A 25,710-nucleotide genomic window follows, 5' to 3' on the forward strand; every position below is an offset into this window, starting at 1 on the left:
TTGCTTTTATAGGTGTTTCCGGTGGTCTTTTGCGCATGTGTGGATTTCCTTTGAAAGGGGAAGTGACGTTGTCCATGTGTGCACGTTAGCGTGTGTGTGTGTATACACGTGAATGTGAGTGTCTATACGCGAACGTGAATATATGTACGTGTGTGGACGTACGCGTATGTTTGTGTGCGCGTGTATATGACAAGTAATATAGCTTGAGATGTGAACGCGTGTTTTTGTGTGAGACTAGAAAAGGCTGGCGCAATGGCGCATATATATATATATATATATATATATATATATATATATATATATATATATATATATATATATTAATGACTTGAAGCAAATTTTTAAATTCCGAAGCCAAGTATCCGGCCCTTATTTTTATTCAAACTGTTAAATCTAAAATGCTCGTCTATTAAATGTTCTTTCAACCGAATCTGCATGAAAAGTAAATAAAATAATAAGGATCAGGTAAACAGGGCAGACATAAGTTGTGTCCCTTGGTTTTAACTCTTTTAGAGTTATGTCCCTTTGTATAATTGTACTTGTAGACCTTTTAATAACATGTGTCTTTGTTTTTACTTGAGTTGAAGTATTAACACACGTTAATAACTAGAGTATTCGCTACTGACCACAGTAAATAACTTCTTCGAAACTAGAGGAAAATTGAAAATGTCTTCAATATTTTCTTTCTTAGCTTACATTCTCGTAATCGTCGGGGTTGGACACCACTGGCTGAAACAAAAGGAATACCTTTTTTCACACGAAGTTGTCGCAGAAATTGCACGTAAACACATTCCAGCGTCCGGTGAGAATTTATTTTTATTTTATTGTCTCGGCCATTTCAGCTGTTTTTTTCTTTTTTCTTTCTGTGAAAGTACAGAATAGTTACTACGCGATAACACGTACCTCCATCTCTTCAAAAAACACATAATTAATATCGGTTTTTATTAAGAATTCGATTTTATTAAAAAAAAAATTTTTTTTTTTATATTACAGAAAATACAGACAAATCTTTATGTGCGTACCGTCAAGGAACGGAGATGTAATATTAAAAACCTAAATTGATCAAGTTTTTTGTTTTGTTTTTTAAAAAAATCAAATTTTCTTATAAATCGAGCCACTATTTTTTGATCCGCCATGTTATATCTATAAGAAGGAGATACCTCGATTCAAACTAAGCGCTAAAAATCGTAAAATATATATTTTCTACACATAAAAAAGTGGGTTTGTATTACTGTACACATAGATTCAAAAAAGTTATCAAAAAACAAATATATAGCAAATAAATGTTATCAAAGGCAAGATAAGTTACTTTTCTACCAAACTGGATATATTTTTTGTGTTTTTATTCAATTGTAACACGTTTATTCGGCTCGAAAAACATGCAGTGTTTGCCGATGTATTGGAAAATTCCAAATGGAGCCAGACTCTCTCTTTAACACGGCAAGTTTGGGAAAAGGTGTTATAAATAATGAACTAGACAAAATACTATTTAAAAAACACCGAATATATGTCAACTTATGTCACGATAACATATATTGAGCGAGTTTCTAACAGTATTTTGTCTAGTTTATGATTTATAACCTCTTTTCCCGAACTTACTGTGTTAAAGAGAGAGTCGGGCGCCATTTTGAATTTTCCAATGCATCATCGGTAAACACTGCATGTTTTTCGAGCTGAATAAACGTGTTACATTGAATAAAAACACGAAAAACATATCCAGTTTGGTAGAAAAGTAACTTATCTTGCCTTTGATAACATTTATTTGTTATATATTTGTTTTTTGACAACTTTTTCGAATCTATGTGTACAGTAATACAAACCCAAAAAAGCTACTTGATCAATTTGTGATTTTGGGAATATGACCTCTTTCTTCCGTGATGGGTGTACATTTTTCTGTATTTTTTATTCTTAAGTCGAATTCTCAATTTTATTATATAAAACTCATTAAAGTGAAATTCTCAACGTAACTAGCAAAGTCTTAACGTTTCTTACACTTTTCAATCGACTTGCAATGGCGACAACATGTCTACATTGAAAGTTGATTAACGAGAAGACAGATTTGGGGAATTTTTTTTTTTTTTTTTTTTAAACACAATGGTAAATATCCAGATACGCTACTACAAAACGCCGACCACTCTAATTTGTTTTTTTATAGGTAATTGAGGTCGCTGACAACGAATCTGATAGTCAAACTTGGGGCAAATTTACCGTTTGCATAGTATTAACCCCTGAACCCACGAACTACTGTCCACCATTTTGCAGCTTCCGTTTATGCTACGCGCATGCACGCTGTAGCATAAACGACGGCTTCACCAAGCAAACTACGTTGGGGGTGAGGGGATTTTTTTTTTTTTCCAGGACATAGAATTTTCTAATTTTCAAAAATACATTATAGCACTTTTTGGGTGGAAAATTTAAAATTAGCTGAAAAAGAAATAAAACAAGAAAAGGAAAGCACTCCAAGTTGGAGTAGGAGGGGGGGGGTTAATTTATCTGTTTTTTTTTTTTTTACCTGGAACATAGAATTTTCAAATTTTCAAAAAGTAACGCACCGACATACCAATTAGAACACCATTTAACATTTTCCGAAGATTTTACTGTGTACATTGGGGGCATGAGCGGGGGGGGGGATGTGATGTTGGGGCGCGCGCGCCCCAACATCACATCCCCCCCCCGCTCATGCCCCCAATGTACACAGTAAAATCTTCGGAAAATGTTAAATGGTGTTCTAATTGGTATGTCGGTGCGTTGAAAAATATTTAACTAAACTGCAAAAGCACCTATTAAGCCACATAAGTTCTATAATTGAATCCCCCTCCCGCAAAAAAGAATGAAAAACAAAGATGTTTGGTGCTTATGTTTTTGTAAACCACATTAAAAACTACGCGAGACAAAAAAAAAAAAAAAAAAAAGTCCAATTTGTTGTACTTTTCTTTAACTGTAAGTCATTAAAAAATTTGGAATTTTTTTTTTTTTTTTTTAAACACAATAGTCAACAAGAGGTGAAAGAAAGAAATATGGGTGCTAGTGCAGAGAGTGATCTGCGCTAATTTTTTAAATCGTATTTCCAAGTTTAGTTTAATTAAAGTTTTATGTTTTTTTTTTTTTTTTTGGTAAATTTTCAGATTAGGTCCAGCTCAACAATTTTCTTTTAAATGACGACTTTTAAAAGTTTTCGACTATGTTGAATACGAAAATCGCATTGAAATTTCGCAGAAATAAGTACTTATCGAAAAATAAAAAGTTGTATTATGCATTGTATTCTTTGGCGGCCATTTTTACGCGCGTGCGGGCGCACCATAAACAAATCTATTCATCTCTGACTGACATTGCACGCGCGTAAAAAAAGATGGCCGCCAAAAAATACAATGCATAATACAATTTTTTATATCTCGATAACTAATTATTTCTGCAAAATTCCAATGCAATTTTCGTAGTCAGCATAGTCGAAAACCTTTAAAAGTTGTCATTTAAAAGAAAATTGTGGAGGTGAACCTAATCTAAAAAAAAAAAAAAAAAAAACATAGTTTTTTGTCAAGTTTCACGATATCTTTATTTTCTATTAAATTGTTAGGTGAAAGCACAGAACAGTTACAAAATACACCCCTCCTCCCCATGTTAATAGCGTTCGAAATAGTAACGTTATTATTTCATCACGGTACATAAAATACATAAGTACCGTTTAATTTATTTGGAGTTATTTCCCTTGCGTTGCGATAGCGTCGATTAATTTGCGGCAATGTTGACAGACGCCGATGGCCACCGCGGTGTCACGTGATACGTGTTTATGTAGAACACGAACCAACGAACTACATGAAACGAAATAAATACATGTGGGTCACTGTGAAGATTACTGCATGAATTCTCTTCCGTGTCTCTGCTTTCTGGTCGTCTTCAAGTCCAACGTGAACAAGTTCTTGATGAGCCTATAGGTTATCGGTGTGAGTCGGAGTCGGTATTCAATTATTCAGGATCTATCTATTTTTAAAACCAAGGTTGCAGGTGCAGGAATCTCTAGAAGTCGAAAGTAGTAGAGTATTACCAGAATCGTTAAAGGTAAATTTAACGTAATCTCCGATTTGCAAAAGGCTTTCACCAAATCACTAGCAGTGTCAGATGCCACCATTAAAAATGGGTGATAAACATTTGAATAATTAGACTCGCTGTCTTTCGAAACTTATAACTACTTGAAAAATGTAATTTAACCCTTTTTTTCTTTTTTTTTTCAATAAAAAGAGCAAAGACAGAATTTTCAAATAAAAAGTTTAATAGAAAAATATGCAATATTTTTTTAATCGGTTTTCTTTAAAAAAAGATTTCAAGAAAATCAACGAATGTTAACTTACTTCGACTATGACACTTTTAATTAAATATAATAATGATATAAATTCCAAAAAATCACTTACCTATAAAAAATAATAATCAATAAGTACTTCCATTCTTCATTGTTAAGAATTTATCCATATTTATATTTTATATTCCATGTACTTTTTAAATAAAAGAAATTCTTAGGCAAGAATTCAAAAATACCGCGATTTTAAATTGTCATATGAGAGGTTCACAAACGGAATTGTCTCTCTTTCTTCCAGTTGATAAATATGGAGGCCGAAAACCGCCATAATTATTTCAAAAACGTAAAAACAACACATTAGACCAAATATATTTCCAGGTAGTAACTATATAAAGAAACAAACATTTGAAGCGATGATATGTGCCTTATTTCCCTTTTGAATTTCTGACATATGTTTGCTGTCAGCAATTAAATTAGTCAAGGATTGCTCACCGTATGTGAAAATGATCACATTTCACTCATCAAAGTTTACTTTAAAAAAAAAAAAAACGCCGACAAATTTTCCATCTGTTTTTTTTTTTTTTTTTAATTCTTTTAAAGAATTACATGAGTTTTTGATTTAAAATATTTTATTTCTTCTTTATGCAATGAACTTTTTTCTTTTAGATTTTTGAAAAAAAAAAAAAAAAACATTGAATGAAATAGAAAAAAAATTGATGTAGGTGTCTAATTTTTACAGAACAATATATTCAGAATGTGAGGTTTCACTTAAAAAAAATCAGTGTGTTTTTTTTTTTTTTTTTAAAGGTTCTAAACTTTTGACTTTACAGGTAAATTTACACATAACTATTATTTTATTTTTGTTTTAAATTAGATTATTTTATTTATTAATCTTTTATCTTCAATTTGTGATATATAAATTTGAGGTGAGAAAATTATTTTCGTTTGAATAGACATTTCACAATGTGGGGGTGAATTTAAAAAAAATCGTTTGTCTAGAATATTATATTCGGTTTATTGAAAAAAGCATAAAATTTCACATTAAACCTGAAAATATCTTAAAAATTGAACTAATAGAAAAATTGTGATAGATTTTGAAATTGAAAAATTGAAAAACCTTTTAACACATAAAATTCAATTCATTTCATTACGTAGAAAAAATGGCCGCATGGGCGTGCGCATGCACTGTGTAAACACTTTTGTTAAAAAATAATATTTCTATTATTTTTTTTTTTTTAAAACTTTAATAGTTTATTTGGGAAGTATATTCCATAAAGAAATTAAACAACTCACTTTAAAAAAAGAAATTACAAGTTTTATATATTTTATCGCAGGTTAAAGGTGTCAAAATTCCCAAAAAATTCTGACACACCTACCAAATTACATCCTCACCCATATAAAATAAAAAAAATTGGAGTAATTTCGGAAAAATAACGACACTTAACAAAGAACTCGCGATTGCAGTATTGGAATGAAGTAACGTTTATTTATATGTTTAAAAAACAGTAATTCAAATCATTCCAACGTTAAGGTTTTTGCAACGAGTGTTCATTAGACAGGCTTAGCTAATAAGTGTCTCATGGAAAAGGCATAAAGTTTAAGATTACTGATTTTCATGAATAGTGACACATGGTTATTTTCTGAGGAGAAAAAGTCATTAGGCTACATAAGTTGCGTGTGTGTTCGGCACATATGAAAACATTAATTCAAAATAGAATTTGTTGAAAAAAGAAATTTCTCATTCGATATGGTGTTACAGAGAGAGAGGTGAGTAAACGTGGAGGTAGACACGTTTACCAGAACCGAAGGTCAGCTGACCAGATTACGTATATGTGACGTGGTCAGGTTTGCTAGATCTGTGAGATTTGATTTGGACTTTAAAGAAGACGGACGTTTTTCCGTTGTCTCCCCCTCTTAACTAGGGAGGGGGGAGACGAACGCTGACGTGTGTGAAGAAGAGCCCACACAAGCAGATTTCACTTCCACCTTCTGCAGGACCTCTGGGGAAAGTGAAATAAAAACTATAAAACCCATTCATCGTCTTGGAGTGATAAATCTTCGTCAAACAGGTATCAAGTCTCCCTCCAGGATGAGAAATTCCCAGATGGTCCAACATCGAAGAAGCAGAGGTAGGTTCAGAAATTACATGTCACACACACGATTCCCTTTATGATAATCAAACACACAACCATTTATATTAGAGACAATCATACGCACACGGAATCTTTTGATGTTATACAGTGTATACATCCAAACGTAAAAAAATGCCCCTCAATGATTTAAATGGTGCTCCTCAATGATAACCCCAAAGAGACCTCGATGATACCAATATATAACAATGGTAACTTTCCATATTGAGAAATTAAGGTGCATGATGTGCGCAAAGTCATGAAGGATGATTTAACGTTTTATTAGGATATAGTCTTGCATATGTACTGAGGACGAGCAGCACGATGCTTACTTGTAGAACTGCATCCTCAACTGGTTTGTGGGCAAAACCTTATGTACATGTGTTCTAGAACATTCCAGTATGTTTCTTGTATTGCTGCGCGTGGAGCATAACATAGTCCCTTTATTTGCATCTGTGAGGATGGACAAATTACAACATTGTAATCCTGCGCATTCTGATATCCGTGGGCGTTGAAACGATGATTGCTATGGAAATGTCTCCGCTGAAGATTTGCTCCGGCTATATGTAGCGATTGCTACAAGCCGTCCCCTTAAATAATCCAATTTACCAAATTTCCATTACTAAGGATTACTACTATATTATCCTATTGACTACCATACACTCATTGACCCTTATTCTCGAGTGGTCTCAAGACCTTAATAAGTGATGACTCCTTTGTAAAAAAAAAAAAAAAAAAATTAAAAAAAACGTTTTTAATGCTTTTTCCGACTTGCTTCAATGTTAAGGTTTTTGTTGTTTTTTTTTGTTTTGTATTTTTATTCTAGTTATTAATGTTTCTATTTATTTGCCTCCCCACAAGAGCAAAGTTAGACATAAAATCAGTTTTTTATGTAGGGAAAATCCAGTTCCTCAAAATGGGGCATTCTGGACAGGAACAAAAATTAAAATTGCCTCAGTCTAGAAGGATTTCTCCTCCACTGATCGAGGTCAGCAAAGGTGAAGTGTAGTATCAGAACAAATACTACACTTTGAACTGCTATATTTTCTTTTGTAATGTTTTCATTCTGTTTTTGGTACTTATGCACTTATGTTATCATGCTGAAATAAGTATGTTATTGTTTAGAAAGCCATTCTTAATATGGGAGTGGAGGGTGTTTTGTAATTCTGTACTTTCACCTATTAATTTTAAAAAAAGATATCGTAGAACTTGAATTCAACTTGAAAATACTATTTTAAAAAAATAGCACGGTGACATAAGTGCATAAGCACCCTATTTTTAAGTTAAAAGCCTTTAAAAAAGTAAACAAAATGCAATTTTTGTTATATTCATTAAAAAATTTTATATTTATTAAAAAGAAAAAGTAGTTGCATTTTTTTTTCCTGACCTAACGGCAACTACCAACCATTAAATCATAAAAAGGAAGTCAACATTGAAGCAAGATGCAAAAAGTATTAAAATGTCGTGCATAATCTTAACAGTGACCCACTCATATTTATTTCGTTTCAGTTTCATATACTCCGTTAGTTCACGTTTTATATAAACAAGAGACACATCAGTCACCACCGACATCTGTGTGTAAACATTACCATATATATGTATCCAAACAATGAAATGAGTTAAATCAGATTAATTAATCTTGTGGTTTACAGTCTTACAAAATATTGTTGCAAGGAAATATTTTTATGTAAGACAATCCCAGCCAAATAAGCTAAATCTGGGTAATCACCCCCTGGTTAGAATCTTCGACTCTAGAATAACGCTAACAGTGTCAGAAAACGCCATTAAAAATGCGTGATAAAAAATTGAATAATTCAACGTCCTATTTTTCGAAGCTTATAACTACTTGAAAAATTTAATTTAAACCCTAATTATTTTTCAATTAAAGGAGCAAAGACCAAATTTTTTAAAAATAACAGGTTTAATTGCAAATTATGCAATACTTGTTTTTTTTTAAATCGGTTTTCTTTAAAAAAAGATTTAAAGAAAATCAACAAATTTTAACTTACTTCGAATATAAAAGTAGATATAAATTCTAAAAAATCACTTACCTATAAAAAATACTATTCAATGGGTACTTCCATTCTTCATTGTTAAGAATTTATCCATATTTATATTTTATATTCCATGTCCTTTTTAAATAAAATACTTTTTTAAGTGAGTATTAAAAAATACAGTGCCATGAGATGTTTCACAACTCGAATAAAGGGAGACAAACGCCGCCTTTTCTTCAACTTGAGAACTTTGGTGGCCTTAAGCACTAGAATTAATCTCCCTTTCTATTGCTAGCTGCAGAAACGTCTTGCAATTACCAAATTAATTTATTTGGGAAGAGTTTGTTTTTTTATCTTTCGAACTTCGGAACGTATAAAAAAAAAACTCATCAAGGGGAAATAACTCTACTCATTTAATAAAAAATCGATTTAATTAAATATATTATCAATATAATTGTTATTTAGAGTTAATGAAATAAGTCTTAAATAGAACAATTAAAACAACTCTCTCGCTAGAAACTTAAACTAACATACAGCTATTTGGTACAATTGATTTTCCTTAATATAATAAACAAATGAGGTGACCTCTTAATCGTATATTTTTAAAGAATCATACTATATATAGAAATAAATGAAATACTAAACTAATGAACCTTTTGTTTATATTAATCAAATTGTGAACAAACAAACATAGGAATATGAATTTATATATATAGATTATATAGTCTAGTCTAATCTATATAAATACAAATTTGCCCAGAAAGGTGCAGCATCTAAACATTTAATGTATGGCATAATCACATTGAGACACCAGTTCTTGTTAAATCACCAAAGTTAAGCGTCAAGCAACGTTAAGCCTGGTCAGTACTAAAATGAGGATCATTTGTGAATTCTAGGTGTCATATGTGCTCCCCGCTTATCTCGGCATTGTTTCCAATCATCTTGGATTGCCATTGAACTCAAGTAGTGCCAATTCAGGCGAGGTGTGGTTGGAGATTGCGCATCTCTTGCCTCACAATTACACGTGCAGCTATCCTTACAGGGGGGTATTCATTGGTCTTTTGAAACTGAACGGAGACTTATATATATATTATATACTCATTTTTTCTTAATTTAATTATCCAAGGACATGTGTTCATCAGTGCTGCTGAACCTAGCGACATTTGAAACTAGAACCCCAGAGTCTGAATGTGAAGCCCTACCGCTCTTGCTAGTGTTAGAGTTAGGTGCGTGCAAAATGAATGGCTGATGTCCAAAATGTATCAACATTTTCATCCTTCTCTTCATTTAAAATTTCATCAAAATTCAGGAAATCAATCAATTTTAAATTAGGCACCGCCAAAAATGGCCGCAAAATCAAGTTGTTGTTGTTTTTTAAAACGAAATTACGTTTATTAAAATCCATTATTTCTGAGTAACTTTTTTTTTCCAGAAAGATAAAACCCTGAATTTTATCATATAGAAAACAGAATAATGTAAAACTTTTTCTACTATTTTTAATTCAATTTTAAATGTTAAATTTTCCCAAAAAGTTAACAATTGACATTTTTTGTCTTGCACAAAAAACGTACTTAAATATTAAAAAAAAAGGGTTTTTGAAATAATTAATTAATTTATTTATTGTCTAACTAAGATTTAGGATGATTTTCTAAGAGAATATGCAAAAATATTATAATATAAGTACCTGAATTTCAAATAATTCCACTTATTCATATAGGTAACCAGATATTCGCGTTGACGTAGAGTTCAGATCGACTCTGTTTACGTTTTCGTCTGATAAAAAGCAAACTATGGAAGACCAAACAGGCCAAAAAAAACTTATTTTTCAGTGACGAAAATTTCAATGTATTATTAAGCTGAGGCTGGCCAGTACCAGATGGGTGACCATTTGTATGCGTTTGGTTTTTAATGTGTATGTGTGTGGGGGCCAGACTCCCCAAAATGGGGGGGGGCAATTTAAAGCAGAATAAAAAAAAATTATTTCAGCGCGTTTGGTCCACCATAGTCAAAGGCGGCAAACGTTTTCAAACGGGATCGAAAAAAAAGATGCTATTTTTAACACAAAGGGCACAATATTTATCGAATTTTTTTTTTTGGTATCGATTATTCAAAGCATGCCCTGTTTAATAATGGTCATGCATTATTCGGCTCGCTAAAAAAAAATTGTTAATTTATTTATCAAAAATTTTAAAATAGCTTTTTTCGTATAAATATTAAAAAAAATTTTTTTTTGTTTTGCTTAACTTAAATTAATTATTTTACTTAACATATTCACCGAATTTCACACTTCAAAACTCAAAAGCGGGATAATTAAACACAATCGAAGTTCTGATATTCAGACGTCAAAATAAGGTATGCAAACAATTTTTTTTTTTTTTTTTTTTTTTTTTTAATCTATAATTCTGTCCCTTACAACACAATATGTTGATTTCAGTCTCAGATGATTATTTTAAGCATATTTGTTCCCACTTCAAAACAAGGGGGGGGGGGTTGTAAGCAAAAAAAAATATATATATAAATATCGTTTATGAAAAATAAGTACACTGTTATAAAGTTCATTCTTCTCCTAATAATCGCTGAAAATTTCGTATTGATCGGATAATTACCTGATTTTTGGTAGATTTTTAAAAAGACGGTCCGTCAAAAAGTACTGACCTGCCCCCCCAGTTTTGGCGGTGCCTATTTTAAATCAATAGTATTTATTAAGTAATGATTGCGGAATATAATGAACCCATTAATATTTTTTTAAATCATACTGGAAATTTATTTTGCATAAACAAAAAACACATTTACTAAAGTTATAGTTTTAAATAATAAAAAAATATGGATGAATTTTGCTCTCTTTATGAAAATATAGCATCGTAGATTGTAATATAATTAAAAATTATTTAATTTTTTCAGAAACATTACAAAAAAGCCCCTGAAGTATGTTTTAATAACATCGTTATAATTCGAAGAAAAATATATTTTCTCGAATTAACATTATTATCATCGAATTAAGCATCGTTTATTCAATATTTTTACAAAAAAAACATTGCAAAAAATATTTCACCGTATTAATAAAGTAACATTTTTAGCTTAAATTTTACATGTAATATTTCAATATTTTCCTTGCACACATGAATGTGTAAACATCAGTGTAAGAAATTTTTTTTCTATAATTTTGCAGAAAAGAAAAATGTAAATCTTGAATATCAGAGACACACAAAAATAATTAATTTAAAAAATGGGGAAAATTAAGGCAACGATTCATTTGTTTACCTATGGATGCACAGCATTGAAAAAAAAAGACAGTTTTGGTCCTGCCACCCTACTCATCCTATCTCTAGAAAAATCTTCAGAGAAAAATATTCTTACTTGTGGCGATTCATAAATATTCTAAATAAATAAGCTTTTCTTGTTTTATTACAATAAAAATAAAATAATTAAACGAAATCATTACACTTGTCATGATCCATAGTTTGCCATTCGTGTTTATTTTTAACAGGATGTTTTTTTCATATTGTAAATTGCTTTTTTGGTTTATTATGCATTTTGTGTTATAAAACATGTACATTTCTTAAATTCAGTATCTTATGAGTTTAATGTACTAATTATTGTTGAAATCATAAGAAAACTGAGAATTATTTTTCCAGAAATTTTAAAAGTTTATTTATTTGGACTTGAAATTTGAACAAAATGATTTTTTTTTTTTTTTTAGCATGTAAATATACATTTCTTTTTTATTTTTAGAGATTAATATTGGTCTGGTATCTTTCAAAGACAATCAAAATTCAGACATAAACAAAAAAAAAATAATTATGATAATTTTTTAAGAAGCATAGGGGTCTGAATTTTATTTTTGTATTTTGGGGGGGGGGGGGTTTGCCATATACTGCATATTTTTACTTTTGCTTACAATACTATAGAACATTCAATTATACAAAAGAGCATTTTACCTTAATGCTAGCTAGGAATAATTTCCCTTTCACTAATGTAATGCCACCCGATTGAGAGTAACATATATATTTAAAAAATGTGATTATCCCTGGTTATGTGTTTCATCATTTACGATTCATCGATGTGACTTAACCTAGCAAAATTCAAAATGAGGAACTCAAAATCCTAAGCCTCATAAGAATCATGCTATTGATATGTAAACTTTTACCCCATTTTGATATATTCGCATTGTTATATTTTTCTTTCTTTTTTTAAATTTATTTACTTTTTTTTTAATTGATTGTACAAGGTACCTGCAATAAATTTCCAGACTTTTTTCGTACGGACACTTTTCTAGATAGTTCATACATGAAACTCTAGTCCCCTTCGAAGTAATCTCCAACTACAATGCACTTGTTGTACTGTTCCAACAACTTCTGGAAGGCCCCATGAAAGTCCTCTTGTGAGTGTGTCAATAACCCTTGTCACAATTACTCTCCTCAATTGTCTCATAATGACAGTCTCTGGTTTTCCTTGAGCTTAGGGAATAACGAAAAGTCATAATGAGCGAGGTCTGGATTATAGGGAGGATGATTGATGCCCATCTTGGTCAAATAGTCTGTGAAACAAGATGGAGTTGTGGACTGGTGCATTGTCTTGGTGAAAATGCCACTGACCTGATTTGAAGAGTGTTGGCCTCTTCCAACGGAATCTATTCCTGAACTCCCTTAAAACCTCAACATAGTATTCTTTGTTGAGTATCCATCCAGTGGGAATCCAATGCATGTAGATCATCCCCTTGCTGTAAAAAAAGGGATTATCATAAGTTTCTGGGTGGACTTGGTCTGTCTAGCCTTCTTGAGTCTGGGAGAGCCAGCATGCTTCCACTGGGAACTCTGTTTCTCAGATTCCGAGTCATAGAAGGAGATCCAACTTTCATTGCAAATCATCAGAACATCAAGAATTAATCAGCTCTACCATTTTCCTGCTGTCATTACTTTCTTTCTGCTCTTTGAGCACCTTTTGGACAAACGTCATGCAAATCTTCTGCATCTTTAGTTCCTTATGAATAATTGACACAAACTTTGCACTTATTCTTTTTATAGACACATAATCGTCCTTATCCATGAAATTCTTAATTTGGCCAATCAATTCTGGTGTCCTGACTCCCTTACTCCTCCATCACAGCTTTCCTTGAATTTCGTATCTTACACAAAAACTGATGTTCAATTCATGCAAGATGGTCTAAAAGCAGTCTAAAGCATTCCATACGTTTCTGTGACATTTTTCCAAGTTTAAAACATTTTTATTGCATATCGTTCTTCTAAAGTGTCCTCACGTACAGACTACATTTTTGAAATTCACCAGTTGTGACAATCAGGCTTTAGTAGGGTGTATTCCAATTCCTGCTGTGGCTGTTTATTTGAACCTGAAATCATAAAAATGGGTCAGTCATCTCATAAGATGTATAAGAATAACATATTGAATTTTCAAGAGTCTACTACAATTTTAAAGGCCTGTACAAAAAAACGTCTGGAAACTTATTGAAGGCACCTTGTAATTATTTTTCTTGGGTGTTGCATTTCACATTTCGCTTTTGTATTTTTCATTTTTTTTTTTTTTTTTTTTTCATGCAGTTTGTTGTTGACGTTCCTTTTTGGATTTGGTAGGGTGCTTGTTTACATTGGAGATCTTTTAAAGTAACACATTTCAGCTGTAAACATTATCATGTACTTACATGTCATGGCAAAATTGGTATAAATTACAAAAAATGATTCAGCCACAAACTAAAAAATAATTTCTGAATAATTTAAAATGAACTTCGTAGACCATGGCACCTTAACGTTAACTAAGACACAAAGAATACAATAAACGACATGAAAAGCAAAAAAAAAAAAAAACACAAAATAAACTGTCTGAAATGCAGCAATATACAAAACTACACTATCCGTGTTTTGAAAAAATCAAAAATAAAAATAACAGAGCTTCAGAATGAGAGTGAAAATCACAAAATTGAATTTTCTTTAAAAAACAATGTTATCTACTTAATTTTTATGTTAATTTAAACTAAAAGCAATGTTGTCTACTTGTCATGTCACAATTAATAATATATTACTGCATTCTTACATTAAACACGTACTTTCATGATCCATTGATCAGCCATTATTATTAACGAAACAGACTGCAGTTATCTCCCCTGCTACTATGCGAACTATTGTTTATTAAGTATAACTAGCAATTTTTTTTGAAAAAAATATTTTCATTAATAATTAATTTCTATTTAATCATTTTCATAATCTTCGGATATTTTAATTTCAACATAACAATTAAGTAGATAGCATTGTTTAAATTGAAATTTAATATTTTGATTTTCGTTCTTATTTCAAAGACGTGCCAAAATAACACTAGAAAGCAATAAGGTGCTTCTATAGGCGAAGACTTGGACGGTCCCTTTTAGAGGTTTCCATTTGACAACGTATTTTGGCAGAGACTATTTTAAGGAACCATAGTTTATAGTTAAATGAGAGCAAAAGAAATGATATGATAAACACAAGCAAAACAATGAATCCAGGGGCATAAATTCACAAAAATATATTTTATATATGTTTATAATAGAAGTTTACATCAACAGAAGAAACATAGAATGTTCATCAATATTTTTAGAGTCCTTGCAAAATATGGAGAATTCTTTAGCCGAAGTATCAAAGAAGTCGGCCAATAATCTCATAATTTAATTCAGTAAGTGAATTGCACAGATCTGAAAATCATAATCAAAACTTCTCCGCTCAATTATACAAATGTATCTTATGTACAGATATTTGGAGATACTCTCCTGAGGCCCAGCAGAGCTGCGCTATGTCCTTTTCTGTGGGATCACACATGTATCTTAGCAACACAGGCATGTGTTTACTGTGAATACATCAACATGATTGTTAACATTCATAGAACTCCATCACTGGCCGTAGCTTCTCCATAGTTTAAGTGAAAACTGAAAACCTGCACAAAAACTGACTCTTGAATTATATTAGCAATTCAATAAAACGGAATCTTGTCAATGGAACAACCAGACTCTAATGCTGTTATCTGTTTGGTTTCCAATCCTTTCCATCTTAAATCATGTCACTCCATTTTATCATACATTGTCGACTGGTGAAAATAGTAACTTATTTGCTTTCTTTTGTTCAAGGTTCACGTTTGCATGCAACCACTTTGTCTTTGTAACAGGTATGTGTTAATCATGGTTGTCTATTCCACAGCCTCTCTGTACCATCAGCACAATTTAGTGATAATGTCATGTTTTTGTTGTTCTGTGTTATAATAATGGTATATGTAGTCACACTATTCAGTAAAGATATTTCATGCAAAAGTCAGCTACAGATTTAAATGTACTTAAAATATTTTTCAACCAATCAGAAAGCTAGAGTTTATTTCATCTAATACAAAAAAATATATTTTAAAAGACACATTTGGAATAAAAATTACAACAAATTCTTTTGTTTGATTGATTTAAAAAATTTTAAAATGCATGTTCAAGATTTCATTTGAAATATAATCAAATTCTCCATTTCATTGTCAACAGCTTCCCTTTCTTTTCTTTTTTTTTGCCACTGAAATGTAAGAGAATACTGTGATAGGTGTCATATTTATAGGGCAACTAGGGCAGGGAGAAGGATGTTTGTTTATATTGCATTGCATTGCCACAGTTATGGAAACAGACGGAAAAGAATTCTGAAGGAAAAGATTTTATGGACGGCATTTTTTTAAAATAGAAAATCTATGAACCTCTACAATGAAGGAGTATGATTTTGTTGCTAATTGGGTGGATTGGGGATACAAGTACGAAAAGTTTATCTTGTGGAATAATTTATAAAACAAATCAAAATCATGTCGTGGATTTGGATCAAAATTGGAATAAGAATTTTAGATGTAAGGTCTAGCAACATTATATCTTTATTTCAATCTTTGAGGCATAAAAATGGTGCAAAACCAAGAAATTATTTTTACCTTTTCTGGTATGTTTGTAATGTTTGTAATTTTACTCTGAAGAAAACTTATGAAATAAGGTTTGTACAGGAGGAAGGTGTGAAGGTTGAATACAAAAAAAAAATGTGAAATGCGAGTTTCAAGACCAAGAGATGAAGTGTTTGGCTACCAGACCCACTACAGGAAAAGTGGAAGAGCAATGCTGGAATGTGCACTGTAAGATGTAGTAAACCAAACTTGTGGGTGAACAGAAGGGCCTTCAAGGCATAGGATCACATGATGCTGGAATGAGGAAATTAAGTATATCAAAGAAAAGTAACAGGATAGGAATCTGTGAATAAAAAGATTAGTGAATTAGGCTGTGTATTTGGAGGCAAAGAGGAAAGCAAGAAAAATATACAAAGCTAAGAAGGGGACTTAGAAAGCCAGATCTCTATCTCTACTATTATATAAAAGAAACTTTGTGTGCGAGAGAGTTCCCTATGCACTCTGAAACGGCTGGGTCGATTTTTTATGGAATTTCACACAAATGCACTTTATATATCTGGTAGTTCTTAGATAAGCTTCATGTCAGAACGTCTTCGATTAGTGTTGATAATCAAAAAACATTTGACAACAGAAGAACAGGAGATTTTGACCAAAGTTAACACCTTATACAACCTAACATCACAAACACATTTGGGAAGTTTTATTACCATGCAAACAGAAGGGCTCAGTATATAAAATCGACAGTAGACTCTTTGATATGACAGGAGCGCATTCAGAATTAATGTTTTCGTGTCGAGTGCTATTGAATCATAATACATGACTTTTGCATTTTAAACATTAATTCAAGTCGTTATATATAAACATAATTTTATAAAATCAACAGTAGGTTCTCTACAGTGCAATATAGACTACAATGTATTGTGGACTAAAGCCACAGCAGAGAGGTATGTGAGGCTTTCTCCCAGTGCACCATGATGGGTCCCCAACTAGAGCAGGTAATCAATCAATTTGATAGAAAAATGGTCGATTTCACCAAGGATAAAAATATGGGAGTGTAAAACATTCATTGATCATCATTCAATCCTGGGCAGCGTCAGGTCTCTCTGCTAGTATTCTATGAAAGGATGACCGGGAGAATGAAGTATTCATGATAAGTAAACAGATAGCAAAGATAAATATGAATATTATTGGAAAAAATGCATTCAAATGACAATGGAATGTTAGCAATAAATGGACATGACAAGAAAGATGCTTGGAAACGTCATTATGAGAAATTGTTGAATACTGAGTTTTCATGGAATCGGGAAGATCTAAAAGTTGTAGAAGCAGTATCCAGTCCAGCTATATGAATTGAGAAAGAAATGGTACAGGAAGCTGTGAGTAGGATGAAGGAAAGTAAGGCTGCAGAACCCTCTGGCGTTGTTAACTCCTTTTAGACTGGAAACTTAATAAAATTGTGAATTGTTATAAGGATAAAAGCAAATTTATTTATCTCCCTCCCATAGTGGGAAGATGTGATACAAGGGTCAGAAAGTGGGACTGCACAGTTAGCACCTTAGTGGATGAACACTCTGGCCTACAAAAAATGCCTTGGCAATCCCAACAACGTTCCCCGGTAGAGGCGCCTCAGACAACAATAAACTAACTCCTCTCATAGGAAAAAGGCAAAGCCTGGCAGGGTGGAACTCCACTTGAAGTTGATGGATCAGCTCCTGAAAATGATAGTAAGAAAAACTGAGTACAAATAAGAAATCATAGATGAAATGCAGTTTGGTTTTGTGATTGGGCAAAGTATCACTGGTGCTACATTTATCACAGGGGTTAGGTGAGGACGCTCTGCCTTGTCCAGTTGTAAAATGGGCTGAAATATATTTTAATTCATGCAGATTTTGCATTTATTACTAGAGAGCCAATTCCCTATAGAATATTTTATATATAATACTGATTTCAAAAGTTCTTTTAAAAAATGGCTTGGGTACTATCAACTGGAATTGAAACCAAAACATTTAACACTCTAGCCATGTTCTCTACCGTTTGAACTAGCAACAGATAAGAAAATTTTTAAATTAAACTACTTCAAGCTATGAATGAATTGGTGCATATGCAAAAGTAATAGAAATATGTTGGCAAGTTGAAATGAATATTTTGCATTTCAGCTTGCGAAAAAAACATCCAAAGATTATACTCATAAACAATTCTTGAGGTATGATTACTATTTCTTGTTAATTCCAGTGTTATGTGACCAGTAGCTAATCAGTTAAATATTTTCAGAGACACACGCTCATACATACATCTACTTTTTTTTATTTATATACATGAAACTACAATGAGAAATACCTTTTAATAAAAAGAATTTGTATTTTGCTTTTGTGGATGTAGAGAAAGCTTTTAACGATGCCAAGGGAGGTTCTCTTGTGAATTTTGTTGAAAGACAAGTTTTCGAGTCAGGTGTAGAACAGTTAAGGTGGCAGGTTCAGTTTATATTGCACAAGATCAAGGAAAACCTAAGAAAGTAATAAAAATGGACTTAAGAAAGACCTGGACAGTTAGGTTAGTTTGGAAGTCAGCATATAAAACGGATGTTAAACCGAATATAATAAGTTGTTGTTTTTACTAGTAGTAGTATCATACTACTACTACTAAAAACAAGAAAGGACAAATATATACTACTGTAGTATGTATTTCTCCTTTCTTTTGTCTCCATGCTATCCCAACCAAATATTTACATTTATATTTCTTTCCAGGTCAATGAAAACACGAGGAAGTAATAAAAATGGGAGAATCTAATTTCTGATCATTAGCTGAATTTTGTAGAACACAACAAAGCGCGTTAAAAAAAAGAATTATTATTATTATTGCTGTTATTATTGTTATAAATTTATACTTATATATTCGCGTGAAAACGAAACCATTTTCAATAGCAAATGAAATGTCAGCTTGAATGAGAAAAAATAACACAAAACAAAACAAAAAGCAACAGTTTAGAAAAATTCGAATGTAGTGTGATTAGATTAAGTTTTTTGGCGGATGGAGGGTATTACAATCCACAAAGGTACGAAAAAGTTGTCAAAAAAAAAAGAAAACAAATAAATATTCACGTTAGGGATCTGTACCTTGAAAAAGAATACATAAATAAATGTTATCAAAGAAGTTACTTTTCTATTTAACTGGATATGGTTTTAGTGTTTTTTTTTTTATTTAATACAAAATGTTTATTCGGTTCGAAAAACAACATTGAACGCTATCGGAGAACAAGAAAAAATGGCAACGATGTCTACATTTTTTTTTAATTATTCGACAAAGACTTCAAAATAAGAAATAAAATAAAATGGTGATAGAAATTTACCCAATAAAAAAAATGTCAAGGTAACATTTATTGAGTGGAGTTCTACCATCATTTTGTTTTATTTCTTATTTTGAAGTTCTTGGGTATTTCAAAGGGTGCCGGGAAAACTCGTCCCGGGAAAACTCGTCTCCGGAAAACTCGTCTCGGGAAAACTCGTCCCCTTTCGCTAGGTAGGAAAACTGGTCCCTTATTGAATAAATATCGATTGAAAACACATTTTATGATCGTTCTTGAAGGAGATATTGTTTTTTTTTAAATAAACTATAGCCCCCCCCCCATAATATTTTTTTAAAAATATTTTTACTTGTTTAATGTTTTTAACGTGGAGAAAAGGTACAAAAATAAAAATTGTCTCAGTTGTGAAGGATTTCTCCTCGACCGAAAGAGAACAAGAAATAGAAGTGCAGCATCTGAAGAACAGATACTACACTTTGATCTTGTCCCGAAGGCCAAGAAATCGAGTATTGCGTCAATTTCGGGTAGAATTATGATGCGATCTTTTTTTTTTTTTTTTAATATAAATAATCTTTTCATGTAAGTTTTCAGTAAAACGGTTAATAAGTAGCAGAATTTTTAGGTTTTCATTTAGCTATAAAGCAACACATGACGTAATTGTTGCCAACATTCCAAAGCAACTGTTCAGGACCAGCTATGATGATATAATGGCACATGAACCACAACGATAATAAAACAATTTTTTTAAAATTGTTTTTTCTTGATAATTTTTTTTAATGTTCGATGTTGATGTCACATCGGTCACCACTAAAGTATTCGGAAAAAAATTAAACATCTTCCCATATTCAGAAGAATACACATTAATAGGTTGATTGTTCCATATTTTTTATCGTGATTCCTGAAATAATTTAGGGCACTTTTTTTGATTGGATTTTTTTTTTTTTTTTTTTTTTTTATCCCGTAGCTTACCAGAACTTCATATTGGACGGATTTGGGATCCATCTAATTTTCAATTCACACATTTGACTCTCCATGACTTGTAAAAGTGATATAACTTTCATAGTTTTCTTGAAATCGGTTTATTTTTTCAAGTAGTTCGTGTTTATAGTTGGTGCATTTCTGTATCATGACCCGGAGTACATCGATCTTGTTTGTCGATATTATCACTTTAGATAACAATTCCTGAAATAAATCAATGGGGTGTTTGATGTTTTCCATCCGACCTGTGGATATATAAAGCGAACAGAGGAATTTCAGGTTTTTAAAGTCCTTTTCATCAATATTTTCGGCCAAATCTATGAGCAGAAATCTAAACTGTGCCTGGTGATCCCCTTCCATTTTAAAACTGATAAAAAATACAGGAAATACATATATTTATTTATTTATTTATTTATAATAGTGAAACTAACAGTTCGTGTAAAGTATCATAATTTTGTTTCACTTTTAAGTACAAAATGAATAATCGGTCCCTAAAATTAGGTACGGGCAAAAATGGCGGAAAAAAAATAAGGGGACATAGTTTTAAAAGACGATTTATCATTTTTTTTTTTTTTTTTTTTGTAGGATCCGACTACTTTTTGATTGTATTTGAAAGATTAAAATCTAAAGTTAATTTCCAAAAGGAAAAAAATATTTGTACACGTGGGGGGGGGGCTATGAAAAATGTTTTCACGGTGAGTTAACTAATTTAGCTAAATTTTGAAAAATAAATTCATTGTAAAAATCCTTTAAAAGATAAATATTGTTTTTCTGGGTCTATTTCAAAGATAATTCAAACACCCCATTTCAATTTCAAATTTGTCTATTTCAAAGACAATTCAAATACTCCATTGGTCTATTTTGGGAATTGGTATCTAAAGTCCTAAAATATTAAATAAAATAAAATAAAAAAAACCTTGTTTGTACAAAAAAAAAATAACTTAATTAGCTCCTAAAAGCGAGAGATTATCGCTTCATTCAACCGAAAGAAAACAGTCCTCGTCACATGGATTATACAAAAGCCCAAAATTTCAGACAGTCGAAAGGCTGTCTGAAAATGACGTCAGGTACTTAAAGGGGGGTAGGAAGTGCTGTTTTTCTCTTTTTCTCCCAAATGTGCATCCGTATCGTGAACGTTTGTCTAATACCATTTTTTAATTCATTTTTCTATGTTCTTGCTTTTAAATTAAAAAAAAATAATTTATTTTTCAAGATTATATAAAAATTGTTACGTCGAAAGTTTCACATTCATGCAAACAAGGAAAATATTAGAATCGTACCTATAAAAATTCAAAAAAAAAAAAGTAGAAATATTTTTTGGCACTTCTGCATGACATGACATATTAGCAACAGAGACGAGTTATCGACCCCTGTTCTTCGAAAGAGAACTGTCGTCTAGCGGCCATTATGTGAACCTCAAATACAAAACCGTCCTCTCATGACGAGTTCGGTTCTACGGATGTGCAAACGACGTCGTAACCTGATTTAGGTTAAATATTTGAAAAAGCGACACAATTCCGTCGACGTTGTCTTAGCTCAGTTGCTTAGAGTGCAGACTCATTATCTAAAGGTTTTGGGTTCGAATCGTGGTGTGAGATGTCCTCTCCTTTTCTTTTTTTTTTTTTTTTTTTTTAATTTTAATATTGAAGCAGGGTTATTTAAGCCATTTTTCACGTAACGTTCGTTTTTCTGCTTCGCATTTCCCTTACGTTAGCTTTTTTTACTTCGTTTATTCTAAGGTTTTCCAAGCCCCCACCCCCGCCGACCACACACACCCAAAAACACCTGGGCAACGCCGCGTACACACTGAAGCAATTTTTTACGTGTTTTCTGGGGGGGGTTCAGATTTTTTAAAGAAGTTTTATATATGTATATATAATATGTGTTTATATAATATATATATATATATATACTAGCTGTACCCGGCCACGCATTGCTGTGGCTCAGTTTGTTAAAATAGAACACATTCCTCAAGAAAAATTGCATTTTGTTCGTTTATTTACTTTTATTATTTTTTGCAATTTTTTTAATCAATAAAAGTTATTTTTTCCCCCAAAAAAAGATTAATTTTTTACCATAAATTGTTAGGTGAAAGTTTTGTTTTCAGGAAAACTTGCACTTTTTTTTTTTTTTTTTTTAAAGAAATTTGGCAGTAAACGTTCCTCTTTGAAAACGGAATTTTTATTATAAAAAGAACGGATGAATGCTTTACATGAACACTGTAAATAGTAAGGTGAAAGTAGAGAAAAGTTTGATTCTTTTTTTCAAGAGAATGTACAAATTATTTTTTTTTTTTTAGCAGATCTTCAGAAAATAAATCGAAAAATACTTCCATCATTAATTATACAAGAAAATAAATAAAATGTTGATTTAGTGTTTCAACATTATGCTTATAAATTACGATAAAACTTGCTGAGTATGCGCTGTTTTACGGTTGTTGTAAAAATGGAACGGAAACTTAAATTTCACTCCGTTTTAATCTTAATTTTTTAATTGTGCCCCCCAAACGAATATAATCAAAACAATAACATTCAACAATTGTACTTTATATATATAAAACACAAAATATCTTTAAAAAAAAAAAAAAAAGTTAATAACGAAAGGGAAATAATTCCATTTATAAACGAAAAAGTCAGTTTGGTATATCTTTTTGTTATTTTTTACATGAGTCCAGCTTACCATTCACATTGGAAATGTCGACATTTATAGGTTGTTGTGTACGTTTACAACGAATAAACACTCCAATCTACCCATGTTAAGAATGGCTTTCGGAATACACCCCCTAACCTTGTCAGTATGCCCGAAATGCTATAAAAGTTGACGTGTCGAATGTGAATGAGTTGGACGTAATGTAAAAATGTACCGAATTTAAGAGGAAAGGAAATTCAAATTTCCGTTCCATTTTTGCAACAACTGTAAAGCAGAGCATTCTATGCAAATTTTACCTAACTTACTGTATTAATGCTATTTTTTTTTTTAACAAAAAAAATATTTAGGTTTGGCTATAAATTCCTAAACTCATTTTCACCCTAAATAATTTAGGTGACTGAAATAGAAATCTAATTGAATCTTTAATTTCCTGAATAGTATGCGAGAAATTCATTTTTCCTCGAGTTATATCGAATACATTAACACGGACTTTAGGGGCTTTTTTCGTAATATTCCTGTAAAAATTATGTTTTATCCTTACAAATTACGATGCTTTATTTATATAAAAAAAAGCAAAAATAAATTCTTGCGTATTTTATTTACTACTGAAAACCATAACTTTAGTAAAGGTATTCTTTGTTTAAACAAAATAAAACATTTTCACTAAGAGTTAAGTAAAAATAATTAGTTCATTATATTTTGTGATCATTATTCGATAAATACTGAAATTTTCATTAAAATTGGTTGATTTTTGGTGAATTTTTAAGTAAAGGGAGGGGTCAAAACGTTTATACACTTTGAGCGCCGGCATTCATTTTGTCTGTATCTACTATTTTTCGATGAATATTTGATAGGAAAGCGACCCCGTGTGGTTAATTTAAATCAAATTTCAATCAAATGGTTACATTATCAATAATCATGTGATTAAACCCATTGAAAATCTACCGATATTGTAAACACATTCTGTTAACATTAAGCCTGTAGTGGTGAGACCAAAATATCTTTTTAGTGATATCACATGCAGTGTCGGCAACTGAGATTTAAAAAAAAACCGCAAGATCAGGCGTGATAAATCTCCAGGAAATCGCTAGATTTTTAACTTTTATCGTCTGAAATTTTCAAAAATCGCTAATTCACCCACCCCCCAAAAGAAAACCTCCATATTTTAACTTCCTACCATAAAAAAAATTATAAATATAGTATATTCAATATATAAAATTTTCCGTGTTTTCTCACTGTATGTTTCTGGAATTATATTGGAGCAGTTAGCTCCCACGAAGGCTTACATATTTTATCAGTTAGTTTTACATGTTTTTTCAGAGAGGGTATTTTTTTTTTTTTTTTTTTTTTTTTTTTTTGCAAGACAAATCTTAAACTAAAACTTTTTATAGTAAGTTAAATTGAAATATACTGCAAATTGAACATCACAATAATGGTGCAACATATTTTGAAATTAGAAAAATAAAAAAACAAGAAAACTTTGTTTTAGCATGTTAAAAGTATTTAGGTTGGTAGATAATTACATTCTACTGTATTGGTATGAGTTTTTTGGGGTTTTTTTGCTATCATTTCTTGCTTTTTAAAATTTTCGACTAAATACTTCTGAATTTAGCAGGGTTGCTTAGATCGTATTTTATTATCATATAGAATATAATATATACATATATATAACATAATATATACATTTAATATATATAATATAATATATACTATACATATAGTATATAATATACAATATAATATTTAATATAAATAGTATAATATATAATATACAATATAATATTTAATATATAATGTATAATATACAATACATTATTTAATATATAATATTATATAATATACAATAAATTATTTAATATATAATATTATATAATATACAATAAATTATTTAATGTATAATATTATATAATATACAATATAATATTAATTATATAATATACAATATAATATTAATTATATAATATACAATATAATATTTATTATATAATATTATTGTATATATATAATATATATAATATAATTGTATATATATAATAATATATATAATATAATTGTATATATATAATAATATATATAATATAATTGTATATATATAATATAATATATATAATTGTATATATATAATATAATATATATAATTGTATATATATAATATAATAATATATATAATTGTATATAATATAATAATATATATAATTGTATATAATATAATAATATATATAATTGTATGTATATAATATAATAATATATATAATTGTATATATATAATATAATAATATATATAATTGTATATATATGATATAATAATATATATAATTGTATATATATAATATAATAATATATATAATTGTATATATATATATAATAATATATATAATTGTATATATATAATATAATAATATATATAATTGTATATATATATAATATAATAATATATATAATTGTATATATATATAATATAATAATATATATAATTGT

General features: G+C 30.5%; 1 protein-coding gene across 2 annotated transcripts in view; it reads left to right on the plus strand.

Moving 5' to 3' along the window:
- The first annotated feature begins 517 nt into the window (after positions 1–517).
- The window catches only part of LOC145290126 (sigma non-opioid intracellular receptor 1-like), a 104,346-nt gene continuing 79,153 nt past the window's right edge, over positions 518–25,710 (plus strand). Inside the window, exon 1 of one of the 2 annotated variants that reach the window (XM_080136461.1) lies at positions 518–802. In XM_080136461.1, the coding sequence (XP_079992587.1) occupies positions 667–802 (136 nt within the window). In that variant the 5' untranslated portion in view covers positions 518–666. The remainder of the gene's footprint in view (positions 803–25,710) is intronic. The other variant, XM_080136460.1, reaches the window with a different exon arrangement.

This window comes from Euprymna scolopes, chromosome 2 (genome assembly GCF_053919585.1).
Source record: "Euprymna scolopes isolate OS-2025 chromosome 2, ASM5391958v1, whole genome shotgun sequence".
Lineage (NCBI taxonomy): Eukaryota > Metazoa > Mollusca > Cephalopoda > Sepiida > Sepiolidae > Euprymna > Euprymna scolopes.